This window comes from Genypterus blacodes, unplaced genomic scaffold (assembly GCF_046128005.1).
Source record: "Genypterus blacodes isolate CSIRO-AG114 ecotype Tasmania unplaced genomic scaffold, CSIRO-AGI_Gbla_v1 ptg000061l_1, whole genome shotgun sequence".
Lineage (NCBI taxonomy): Eukaryota > Metazoa > Chordata > Actinopteri > Ophidiiformes > Ophidiidae > Genypterus > Genypterus blacodes.
Genome location: NW_027466873.1, coordinates 695,239 through 708,464, shown reverse-complemented (window position 1 = coordinate 708,464; position 13,226 = coordinate 695,239). Strand labels below are relative to the sequence as shown.

At 44.2% G+C, this 13,226-nt stretch overlaps 1 protein-coding gene across 2 annotated transcripts; it reads right to left on the bottom strand.

The window, feature by feature from the left end:
• Nucleotides 1–2,678: 2,678 nt before the first annotated feature.
• On the bottom strand, nt 2,679–13,022 carry tars1 (threonyl-tRNA synthetase 1). 2 transcript variants are annotated; one of them, XM_076154179.1, is made up of 19 exons: nt 12,843–13,022; nt 12,319–12,393; nt 12,034–12,224; nt 11,796–11,919; nt 11,362–11,483; nt 10,737–10,854; nt 10,562–10,626; nt 10,364–10,442; nt 9,946–10,092; nt 9,111–9,209; nt 7,903–8,069; nt 7,093–7,255; nt 6,571–6,708; nt 4,786–4,863; nt 4,602–4,702; nt 4,220–4,324; nt 4,059–4,131; nt 3,599–3,713; nt 2,679–3,312 (listed from the first exon to the last, which is right to left on the bottom strand). In XM_076154179.1, the coding sequence occupies exons 1-19, from the start codon at nt 12,903–12,905 to the stop codon at nt 3,164–3,166; spliced, it is 2,172 nt and encodes a 723-aa protein (XP_076010294.1). In that variant the 5' UTR covers nt 12,906–13,022; the 3' UTR covers nt 2,679–3,163. The 2 variants fall into 2 exon arrangements, with proteins under 2 accessions (XP_076010294.1, XP_076010295.1); XM_076154180.1 differs by having other exon boundaries at nt 12,319–12,389; nt 12,838–12,985.
• Between the last annotated feature and the right edge of the window lie 204 nt (nt 13,023–13,226).

Here is a 13,226-nt window from a genome sequence, read left to right as displayed (position 1 = left end):
GTGTGTGTGTGTGGGATGGGGGTGGGGGGTGGGGGGTTGCTCAGAGACAGAGAAGTATTCGGAGGGGAAAATGGTTGGTAAGCTTTCAAATATGCATTTCTTTGGTCCAGAAGCAACATGAGTCTGGGATGAAAGGGCGGAGAGGAGGCAGGAACATGAGTGTGTCACCGAGGAGGCTGCTGGCTGTGAGCGTCGGAAAACACGAGGGGGCGGGGGACTTTACATACATACATCTGAACACCAACAGCTGTAAGTTGTCATGGTGACAAAGGAAAATAAACACCCAAACAACAGCAACAACAACTTCTTACCGCAGAGTAAAAACATGGCAGACTGGAAAAGAAACCTCAGCAGATGAAGGAGTTTAAGGCTCAGTGTATTTAGAATGATTTATTATAACATAATACTATGATGATACCATACTGGATTTGTGAGACCAATGATAAATGTTAGTCAATATTTTTTTACATGGTTACATTACGTCTCAGTTTTGGTTACTAAAGATTTCCCTCAGAGAACTCAGAAATGAACTCAGAAATGAATAGTATAGTTCATATGGATGTTGTTGTGTGTGGGTGTGAAATCTATAAATATCCGTTCATAGATAAGAAATGTTTGCTTCACGCGTGTATATTTATATTACACATTATTATATTATCATATACAGTTTATCACACATATACAGGAATATATAAAATCTTATTTATTCATATCTAGCATATATTGGATGTTATGTATGAGCGAGAGAGAGAGAGAGAGAGAGAGAGAGAGAGAGAGAGAGAGAGAGAGGAGTTTGCTCAGTTCAGTGAAGCGCTGTGACCCCTTCACGGCCAGGCTGTCAGTGAAGCGTACTGGGAGGATCCAGCGGGGCAACGGGGAGCGGGGATTCACTGAGAGTTCATGGCTGAGCCGAGTCCCAGAGGATCCTGCCGCTGTTGACACTCTCCCACTCCGATGACTTTTTCATTAACCCCTTATCAAAATGTTTTCCTCTCCCACACTCCATCAACATTAGCCCCATTTCCCCTCTGTATCATGGTCCAGCTGTTCCACCTTGTGGTCATATAGGATATGAATGTAGTTTTCCTCACACACACCTAAAGGTTTTTTTCTTACCTTTTATTAATTTATTTAATTGGTAAAGAAACACAGAAGGATAAGGAAACTTTTACCTGTAATATTAGAATATCTTTTTTTTACCAATATAGCTTTAATTGGAAAAATAACGCTGCATCTCTCAAACCCTTGTTTTCATCACATCACACACACCAAGTTGCAGTCAACATGAAAAACTGACCTAACAGAAACACATTTTATTTGGTGCTGAAATGTTCTCATTCGGCTTCTCACTTATTTTAATTACTAACTTGTCGCACAGCCAAAATCAATGTTTTGGTTGGCCTGTATGGAGAGCTGAGTCCCTGCTGCCCCGTATGCAGCCATGAGGTCGTCTTACACTCTAACGCCAACCTGAGGACCAATGTGCTTCATGAGAAATGTGCAGGACTCTTAACAGGCCATTTACAAATAAAAGGTCACGCTCATGTCCGGTTGCCAGAAGCAAATTCTTTCCCAATCCCAGTTTCCTATACCTGCTCTGCTTACCACCTTGTGACCGTCATGAGTCTTACGCCCTTAAGACTTTGAGAGAAATTTGCAGTGCTTGTGGTGTTTATCTCCCACGTAAAATCCATTAAAATGGACTCAGCGGGGGCGCCATTCAGTCACTTGCTGTCACTGCTAGTCTGTTGCAGCTGTGAAATGTGTACTACACAGGTACAGCACCCACTAGTGGCTATAAAAGGTATCATACTTGTAGTACAGTACAGTGCATCTCTCCTCCAGTCTCAGGTTGAAGATTTCCATTGGCAGGAAACTACTTTTGACTGAATGAAATGTATGTTATGTGATTTTAAATTTTAAAATGTCAGATTCAGCTGGAGATTTGTGCTTTATTGCTGTTTTAATTTCTTTTTTCAAGAAAATCGTCCAAGACACACATTAACTCTAATCTTTGCTTTTACTTGAGTACGTTTTACTATCATTATTTCTTGAAGGGCAACTTGGGAGTACACATTATTTAGCATTTATTTGTACTGATGGCACTCTAATGCTTGTAATCATCGACACCCAATAAACAACAGAGCCAGAGTGGCGGTACTTAACACTTCTCCTTCTGCATTTGTTCCACACACCTTTTAAAAAGCTCCATCTACTCAGAAGTGTTGAAGTGCACATCCTCCTCCGAGCTCAAGTGTAATGGAGCGGAGGGTGTAAGTAAATAACCTGCGAATCCAGTAAGCATGTAATGAGCAGCAGTAGGTGTAAACCCTCCACCGCATCACATCCATCACTGAGCTCTGTCCCGAGGCATGATGGGTATTGTGAAGGGAAGAGGCTGCCCGGTGACAAAGATCCGCTGACAATATAGCGATAGAACACCCACACACAGCTCGCCAACTCCCATGCACTCATCCACTCCCCTGTGAGAAATAACACATTTTCAGTCCAACTACTGAAAAAGTGCTGCTTTGGCCCTGATGTAGAATCGTTAACCAGAGAACTGAGTCATAACTTGAGAACTCAATTTGGTCACAGGCCTCCTCCCCCCCCCCCCTCCGCTCCAAAAGCTTATAAACTGAACTCAATGTACCACAAAATCCACACATTCACCATCAAGAGAACGGTACATTTTTATTTTTAATTATCAAAACTGTAACTCGTATACAATTCCCTGAAGAGACATGATTGACGGATTGATCTGCCACCTATTCTATGGTATTGCTGTAATCCCGTTTCTCACACATGGACATTTGAGGGGGAAACAAAAGTTGTGTAAAGTCACGAAGACAGCGTCACATATAGGTCAAGTTTTATCAAGTGTACTTCAGAATATAAATGGCCAATTACACAAAATTCCGGTATTAAAACTATATATAATAGTACAAATGAGTTGATGGAAGAAATCATATTGCTACAGTTAAGACTCAGCGGAAGACACAGGATCAAATATTGTGTCTATTCTGAGAAGTTTGATCTCTGGAGGACAAAGCTACAATGAGGAAACAATGAGATAGAAGTCCTGTCCCTCACCAGAAGGTCCTGAAACATGATCCCAGCAGAGCTATTGAAAGAAGGATGAGGTGATGGGAGGACAGCAATCTTAGAAATCTTCTTCGGCGTTCCGACTTCTGCTGGACTTGAGTTGTTTCAGACGCTCGACGCACTCCTCCACACTGCGCTCTCCGTGGACTTTGTTGTCGCGGGTACGCACGTTCACGGTGTTGCTGGTCTTCTCCTTCTCTCCCAACACTTCTCCCAGCAGAATGAAAGACATGCAAGGCAGAGAAAAATCACACACACACACACACACAGACACACAGACACACAGACACACAGACACACACACACACACACACACACACACACACACACACACACACACACACAAATCAATATCTAGAGGTTAAGAGTAGAGGAGAGACAGACGGCGAGGAGGAGAGATCTACCGAGATAATGATACAGAATGACAGATAAGAAAAAAGAGGAGCGACAGGGAGAGAGTGAGAGAGAAGGAGGCGGTGTTGTTGCCACTGACCCAGAATGAAGTTGTACTGAGCCAACTGTGCGTTTCGGATCTTTTTGTTCAGCGTGCAGCTCGGGTCCAGATCCACATCGGTCATGAAGCCGCCCTGGTGGAATTCCTGCTGAACCTGCCGACGTGAAGCAGAGGGAGAAACAATCCGGGGTTTATTCTACGACGGCGGTGGCGGCGGGCCTTAAACTACACAAACGCATTTATTCAATCTCCTGAATGGGGAATTTCAGTGATGAATAAGATGTATACGAATATCATCTTGGCAATAAAGCTGTCACCTTGGCTGATTTCTGTTTATCTGCAGCCTCTAAAACAGTGTGTGAAATTACAGCAGGTCCCCGGCTGCATCAAACTGTCACTGGGGGATCGGCAATCAACATGTTTGTGTTTTAGGCCTTTCATGCAAAGAGAGCTACTTCAGCAGAATTGTTATTTTGTGGAACTCTATCTCTGATCTTACCTTCTGTGCATACTCATCACAGGTCGGTCCTACAGGTACGACCATGACCTGACGGGGGGAAAGCCACAGGGGCCTGGAGGGAAAAACACACAACGTTCACGCCTGCACTCAGAGACAATGAGGTCAAATTCCAACGCCTATTCCACAACGCAATTACAAACCATTTGCCGCCGTAGTTTTCCGTCAGGATGGCCATCATCCTCTCCACCGACCCCAGGATGGCTCTGTGGATGATCACCGGCCTCTTCTTGTCATCGCCGTCGTGGCTACAAGGTTATTTGAAAGGGGTGATAACGATCAACAACCATGCCGGACCGCCGAGTACCGAGTACAGACTTATTAGAGATTAGTATTTATATCTATCGCATCTCATTCAGTGAAACCTGCATTTGTAACATGAGGTGAGCAGGTCAAAGTTCCTTAATGGAGGATGGTCTGGGTTTGATCAAATGGACTGTGCTTTTCAATTGTAGACATCTGCAGACGCATTACTGTATTCTTCTAGTGCTGGGCTCCAAATAGAACCAGAGGCAGAGGAGTTACCTGACAAAGGAGAGATTGAAGCGGATCGGAAGCTGGAAGTCCAGCTGAATGGTGGCACACTGATGGTATCGACCAATAGCATCTTTGATCTGAATGTCGATCTGCGGGGGAACGGTACAAATGAGGCCCGTCGTCATGCTGCTTCACCGTGCAGCGTGAGGGTCATGGTGGTTTTACTGCTTACCTTTGGTCCATAGAAAGCTCCGTCACCTGGATTGAGAACCCATTTCTCCCCAAAGTCGATCAAGCTATTCTCCAGTTGCTGTAAAACAAACAATGAGCACTTTGTTAAGTTGGTGGCTCGACATTTTCTTCATCTGGACCTAATCACTGAACTGAGAAATGTTAATGTCTCAATGATATTTTATGGCTGATTGTAGGAGTTAATGAGGGGGAAACATGCAGGCAGTTTCAGTCACTTCGCCAAGTTTTCCTTGTGTGTGTGTGTGTGTGTGTGTGTGTGTGTGTGTGTGTGTGTGTGTGTGTGTGTGTGTGTGTGTGTGTGTGTGTGTGTGTGTGTGTGTGTGTGTGTGTGTGTGTGTGTGTGTGTGTGTGTATCCTTTTCCACCTTTGTGCCTGCAAACATTACTCACCATAACAGCTTGTTGAATTCAGCTTTTAATTTACTACTGTGTGTGTTGTATTTTATTATGACTGTTTTACTGTTACGCTGCTGTGACTAACCAAATTCCCAGTTTTATCTAATGTAATATGTGTTTACAATCCCTGGGCAGCTTTGGCCCCCTTGAATCATTCAGGACAAAAGCCGCCCCTGCCAAGGACCAAACAACTGATTGTCTAAAGATAAGTGACTTTAAATCAAGGTCACAGGGCTCCTAAAGTCAAAGGCCCGTTCAACACTGAGGTGAAAAGTATTCAATAGATTTCCTAGTTGGTTCTAGGTCTAAAACTGTGTTTCCAACATGATGCCTGACCCGCTTCAACGCATTCTTAATAGCTGCGGTAAAAGATCCTGTGCAACAACCCTCAACCGGAATATTTCAAAAAGGCTTAGAACCATTGTTTGTTTCAAAAGTATCAGTGTCGTTTCTTCACATACGAATGCAACACTGCCCCCTGTGGGACGCCATGCAGGACGCAGCTTACTGGAATCTTGCAGGGTCTGTGAGAGTAATCTCATTTTCTGATGAGGAAACAAGCAGCCAGCAGTAGGAGAAGCCTCACACACACCCCACACACACACATGAAAGATGAAACAATCCATATAACAAAGAGCACAATTAAGGTCAAGGGATACGACACACGGGCGAGGAGAGAGAGAGGCAAACAACATCGCCCGATTCAGGCAGGAGAGATTCTGCAGCAGTACAAAGACATTACAGAGAAAGGAAACACACATAAAGCATTTTTGTGGCCCGAATGGACTGTGCCAATGTGCACTGCAGATGTTACACAGGGAAACAATGGATTCCAGTAAGAATCAGATAAGGGCTCATAAACGCCATGTTACCTTACTGCAACACAGTAAAAGCCCCTGAGACTAAAATGCTTTCAATACTTCACACAATTCTCTCAGAAATGTTGACAAACACCATGTGACTCTTTATCCAGCAGAAGCCAATGAAGGAATGAATCCTGATTCTACAAATCCATCAGCAGAACATCGGGCCGAGCCAGCTGTCACACCACAAATGCTCCACTGCTGATTCAATCACTTCTGCTCCTGCTTAACCTTCTTTACAATATGACTTCATTCATTCTCAGAGCCACACACAAGACAAGGCTGCCAGCAATTGCTCGTAAATAAAACTAGTTCATGTATGAAAGTAATAATGGTTTTTTTGGATGTAGAAATGACCTCGTCCGCACTGAGGAGCTCCAAGAATTCTATCTTGAAATTATCGAGACAGAACATTCTCAACAACTGAATTCTCTAGTTGCTTAAGCTGTCCACATGCTGAGCTGTCACGATGTATGAAAGAAGAGAGAGATAGTATATTTCCATTACCTTCTCTGCTTGGTCCCAGACTTCAGGCTCTCCCAGGAACTTCTCAGGCCGTGTGGAGAGGTTGAGTTTGAACGTGAAGCCAAGCACGCCGTAGACAGTGCGGAGGAAATCCAGACAGCCTTTGATCTCCTCCTCAATCTGGGTCATAGACAGAAAAAGAAAACATAAAAGTGCATCTGTGCTGTCGTCCTGGAGCCGGGCGCAGGTTTAACGTCTTTCAAAGTTTGATTTCTCTGTGTGACCCAAATAAGATCCCACATCAAATCCATTCAGGGCAAAGAAATGAGCCTTTCATAAGGAAGGACACACAACTTGTGTGAACAGGGCCGCAAAGCGTAGCAGAAGGAGATCCCATCGCATCATCACTACTATTACACAACGGCTACACTTCTCTGTAAAACCACATTAAACAAAGACCACAGGAAATATCGTGACATTGAAAGTGATGAGGGGTGAGACGCCGCTCCTCCCTGACGTCCAGACTCCTGCTGAACTACAGACAGAGCGAGGCCGAGCGCTCACCTGGTCCATGGAGCAGAAAATATGAGCGTCGTCTTGCTGGAAGCGGCGGACGCGGGTGAGGCCGGTCAGAGCCCCTGACAGCTCGTTCCTGTGCAGGACGCCAAAGTCGGCCATGCGCAGGGGCAACTCCCTCCAGGAGCGCGGGCGGTGGTCAAACATCAGACTGGGGGAGAAAATACACAACTATTAAAAAAAAGACGTGTTTGCAAATCCAGAGCAGTTGTAACTTTAGAGCTGTCACAATAACTGAAATGTCTGATAAGGCTTTTACTACAATACAGTCAATGTTTGATTTTAATGACATTCAACATTTTAATTAGAATGTGTTCTGCAAGCTTAATTTCCATTTCAAAGTAATCTCCAGAGGGCCTTTCCACGTGCCACCAAATTGGATAAGTTTAAGAAGATAAGAGCTGGAACAGAGAGCGCTGCAGCCTGGCTCGTTTGAATATAACACATTAGTAAATGTTACATTCCGCTGAATCAAACAACTGGGAACATGGCAAGAGCAGCAATCAGCAAAAACCTTAATTAAAAGATGCGCAAACAAACAATATTGAAACTGTTTGTACCAATGCTGACATAAAGCTGTTGGAGCACGGTGAAGCGTGTGTTTGCTCTGCTACTGTGGCAGGATCATATTGTGAGATATCAAGTTTAAAATTGTATCAAAGTTTAAAAAAATGTACCGCCGAAGCCTCCGACAGACACCGGGTTAGAGGGAAACTACCTTAAATATCAGTTCACACTAGTGTAGAAGCTGAAACCGAGCCTTGATTCAGTGTGAGTGTGAGGGACAGGAGGCTTTACCAGTGTCCGGGGCAGTTCATGGGTTTGAGAGCGAACGTTTCCTTCTCACACTCGAAGGAGAACATGTTCTCGCTGTAGTGCTGCCAGTGGCCGGAGGTCTGCCACAGCTTACTGTTGAAGATGTTTGGCGTGACCACCTCCTGGAAACCCCTGTTCCTGTACTCGCTCTGGGACCGGGAGAGAAGAAGAGAGAAGAAATGTTTTCTCAAATAGAAGCTTCCATTATCAGTCTTTCCCACTCAAGTTTAGTGGCAATTGAGTGAGGAATATTAAAAAATTGGATCTGTAAATGTGCACTGCAGTGTCTGAAAGCAGGGGAGCAGGCTGTGTGTGTGTGTGTGTGTGTGTGTGTGTGTGTTTAGACTGTGTGGCTCTCATCGGAATGCAGGGCCAGTAGGAGTTTCCTTTGTTAGCCATCACCTCTCTCTATTGAACATGTTCCAATATATTTCTAATGCTTGATAAATGTGGACCCATAACGTCTTTCCACATTCATTATTAACGTTGTGTGCAAAGATGAACTTGTTTTTTTGGGGACAAAACTGTGAAATGCAATATTAAAAAGGCAAATATTAGCTGATTCAACATTCATCCATGATTCATTGTGGAAACAGACTCGCCTCATATGAGCACAGATTCAAAGTGTGGGTTGTGATTTCACCTCAGCCCACCTCGAGCCTTTTTCTTGGCTGTCTTAAGAAATCCTTCACGGCGGATGTGGCATCAGCATTGGGAAAATCTCAAGTATGTGTGTGTGTTTGTTGTAGCAGGGGGCTGTAGCGCTCTGGAACTTGTAATTTCTAGTAACACATCCTGCCTGGTTCCTTATCTGTCAGACTGAGACTGAGAAGGTTCACCTTAGTGTGCATGAACCCGAGGTAGAAATATGAAGCAGGACTTACAAATGTGGCTCTGGTTTCTGAAGAGGAAACTTGCTAAGGAGCCAGAGTATGAAACCACTATGTAAGACAATATAAGAAAAAGAACAAAAATGTCATATTCCCCTTTTTAAAATGAAGACGAAGAATATGATAATTTCAATTCCAAGCATTTCACGTACATCTAGTGAACAGATGACGACGTTATGAGGCTGACTAAGGGTTCTTGTAGAGGTCTTGTTACAAATCTGAACTTTCTGAGTGGCGCCTTCTGAAGGGTTAAGAGTCATATCACATGGATCCACTCTGGATTTCAACACTTTGACTTACCCTGATGAACTCAATCAGGGTGTTGTAGATGAAGGCACCCTTAGGCAGGAAGAAGCAGCTCCCTGGGCTCAGGTCATGGAAGAAGAACAGGTCCTGCTCCTGAAGGCCAGACAGGGTTCGTTAAGTGTCTGATTAGAAATGAAGCGCACTTAAACTCAGGTCAAGACCATTCCAATGAGATAATACAAAAGAGGAAGTGTGTGACTGACTTACTTCTGCTGCTAAGTCTCTGCTTATTGTTTTACAGGTTTATCTTTTTTTTTTACCGTCACTGTCTTTAACAAAAACAACAAATACTATTATTTCACATATTCAGGAAGATTTTACTGACAGATGACTGACAGCAGCTCCACAACATGCTGAAGCACAGTGAAGGGAGTAGAGCTTTGTGCACGGGTTGGATTCCTCTAACTCATCTGACAGTGAGTCATGGCTCCACTTTTAATCATGTCACTCTCGATAAGACTTTATCCTGGTAGGAAATTGCGAGTATGCTGCTGCAAAAGCACCGCAGCCGCATTCCATTTCCACGCCGCTCAGAAACGGCGTACAATCTCCTGTCAGTTGGGAAGGCTTGACTGGATAACATCAAATCACAGCCTTTGCTTTTATTTCTTGCTTAAGGCAAAGCTACCAGTCATTTACTTTGGATTGGAATCTTCACTGTAGCCAATATGTCAAATCACTCATCATCCTCAAGACTTGCTTCATGCAACTGTCCACAGCACTAAACAAGCTTCCTTTTGGAGAATAAATGCTAGAGAACGCGGTGTTAAATCAACAATGGACCCTGATTGTTTGGCCAGCATGCAGACTCCTCATATCTCAGTCGTACCCGGCCCAGTTTGCGGTGATCTCGGTTCTTGGCCTCCTCCTGGAACTTCTCCCACTCTTTCAGCATTTTGGGGTCAGGGAAGGAAATTCCATAGATCCTCTGGAGGGTTTCCATGTCCGCCTTTCCCTCCCAGTAGGTGGACGAATTCTAGCACACCACAAATACGTTAGATTTGAGAACTTTTTTTTTGGGTCCCTCTTCTCCCTTGATAATAAAGGCAGTCTTAGGCAGCTTTGCTTTAGAAACGGGGACAAATGAACTTACAGAGAGAAATTCAGGGCAAAGACTGCAGAAAATCTTTATTATCAACTGGCTCAAACACACACACACACACACACACGCACAAATCTACATGTAAGAAAACATGTTTACTACACATAAACAGTGATGCACGATTAAAACCGAAACAAAAACTCACCTTGTGGATTTTCAGTGCCTTGATTTTCCCAGTGTGTCTCACATGGGGCCCCCGACACAAGTCAATCAAGGGACCACACCTGTAACACAACACGTTTGTCAGTATGTTAGTCTATAAATATCACAATATACTGAAGTAAACAGTCAAGAAAAACTGGAAACCCAACGCAGGTCAACCCTCTGCAGTCCCATGGCTCACCTGTAAACTGTAGTGGTGGGGGTGGTGACCTTCTCGTTCAGAATGCGGCACTTAAAGGTGTTGTACTGTCAAAGGAAAAGGAAAGGGGGGGGGGGTTTCAAATGTTTTGTTGTGACTTAGGCATTGGACTTGGTATTCAACTTCTGTGTCTGTGTGTAGGTGTTTGTTTAGCTACCTTGAACATTTCGAGCAGAGTTTCCTTCTTGATCTCCAGCCTCTCAAACGGTTGTTTCTCCTTCATGATTTTCTTGCACAGGGTTTCCAGACCGGGAAAGTCGTTGCTCGATACGCCCCTGTCCAAAACATCGCGAGGTAAATACGACAGGAACAATATCTTTGTTTCTTTGTGGCCTACATCAGTATGCATGTGCAAGTGCTTCCAAATCTAAATTTAGTCAGAGCAGTCATCTAGCTAGAAGCTGATAACCATGCCAAGTGTGGGCAAATAATTGAAGCCCTTCACTTTAGGGTTGAGCAAGTGTCAAAATCCTTGCAAAAATATTTTCCGGAATAACTTCAGCATATTTACACTTCAATGAGAAAAATGTAGAATTAATTAGAAAGCACAGTGCTCAAACTCTCTCTCATCCTAATGCAGGAGGAGTGTGTGTCCGTGTGCATTGTGAACCTGTTTCTTTTGATCAGATGTCACACCAAACATTCCAAACACACACCTAAGACAATCCAGCTCGACTGTCTGCAGTAAAGCAGAAGGATTGCTGCTAAGCTTTAAAGTACACACCTATGAAGTGGAGACACGACTAATAGGAGTAATCAAGCACACAGCCAGTCACACTCACTCGTTCTCAAGGAACATGTCATAGTAGAAGCCGCTCTCGATGGGTGGACCGTAGCACAGGCAGCCTCCATACACACGCTCCATGGCTTCACCCAGAATGTGGGCACTAGAGTGCCAGTACACCTGAGGGATTTACAATAATATCCTTATAAAGTCATAATGTATTCATTGAAGCGATATGTAGTAACATAATATCTTGATGTATGGTATTTAACATTAATCTTCATAAATGTGTTGTTGTGCATTACTCTTTTGAACGCTGCTGTTTGTTATTTAAAGTAAAGCTCTTACTCAATACTTTAAAGATCAGGTTTGTCAAGCGGCACTACGACATTCCAATTCAGGTCAAGACACTGACAGATGTGTTGCGTCAATTAACAATCAAATACAGTCCTGGGCAACTATAAACTCGAACCAGAGCTGATGTGCACTTACAGCTTGAGCATCCTCATCATCAAACTTCAGCATCTGGAGGCTGCAGTCCTCCTCCAGTGGCCTGTCCAGGTCCCACACAACGTTGTTTACCTTAGCAATGACTGTGTTGTCAGCAAGGCCTTGGCTGGAAGAAAACACGCAAAATAACCCCCGTTAAATAAAGAATGATGACATAAACACTTTGATTTTCAACTACATCAGTGCAGGCTGTACAAATAAAGAAATAAACATCTCTGACCTGATTCCACAGGCCACTTGGTATGGTGTGGTCTTCCAGGACTCAGCATCCACCACCTTCCCATCAGGCAGGGTCACCTTGATGGCACGACTATCCTTTGCAGCCCTTTCTGCCATCAGGGCTTCATGCTCGGCCTTCAGTTTGGTGTACAAAGCGAGGCGATCCTCAATGTACGCAGGTGGTGGGGAAAGCTGGATAGGAATGAAAAGAAAGCCAATTGATTTGTCTACACACTTTACCTTGTATCTTTTTATATCTTTAAATGGAATCCATACGGTGACTCACCTCAGCTTTGACATTAGAGTCTCCAGCACCTTTAGCCTTCTTCTTTCCTCCATCTTTACCACTTTCACTTCCTCCCTTTCATAAAAGCAAAACGTAATTTAGGTTATTGAGAAGTCAAGGACCGCTGAAGTGAATGACAGACTGAACTCGTGATCTTTAAAACACACACACAATAACGAAACAAGCCATTAGAACATAACAGTTTAAACTTAGCAGGTCATTAACTCATCATAACAACACAAATGAGTAACCTGTATGGGTTTGGACAGGAGCTTTTCTTGGCTTATGCGTTCTTGTCATATGGTTTAACGTCAGCACAATAACAAACACACTCTCTCATCCTTGAAGCCTTCACGTTAGCACACAAAAAGCGCATTTTAACGCTCTTTATCTTTACAACAACACAAATGAACTTAGTGTTAGCAACACATTGCTTGTGGCTAAATGACAGCATGAACCTGCCTGCTAGCTGGCTAATATTAGCTTCTGAAACAAAATGTAACCGCTCAGTAAACCGACTTTACCGATTTTTTGCTTCCGTTCACTTGCAACTCGCTCATTTTCTCCACCACAGCCTGTTCAGCCATTAGCGACAGTGTACCAAGTCCGCAGGGGGAACTTCTAGCCGGGTCAGTGTGTGCTGAATGAGCCGGGAGCGAGCCGGTACGAGCTGATGACGTTTCCCGGATATCGCAATTCTGATGCAACATTGCTGTGACGGGCGGAGCCACGTGGAGCGGCGGCGGGCGGAGCTAAGCGATGCGGCGGCGGCGGCGGCGGGCGGGCGGAGCTAAGCGGTGCTGCGGATGCTCACCTTCGGATGACCCCGAAACTTTGATCAGAGCCCCCAGAAGGCGCACTGCGTTTTACTCTCTCAGTATGAGACCGTCATGCATTCTTAACACACC

Coding starts and splice junctions, on each gene's coding strand:
- tars1 (XM_076154179.1), bottom strand. CDS start 12,905: ATGGCTGAACAGGCTGTGGTGGAGAAAATGAGCGAGTTGCAAGTGAAC. Junction 12,394..12,842: donor TGAACGGAAGCAAAAAATCG/GTAAAGTCGGTT, acceptor CTTTTATGAAAG/GGAGGAAGTGAAAGTGGTAA. Junction 4,864..6,570: donor TCTGGGACCAAGCAGAGAAG/GTAATGGAAATA, acceptor TTTGTTTTACAG/CAACTGGAGAATAGCTTGAT.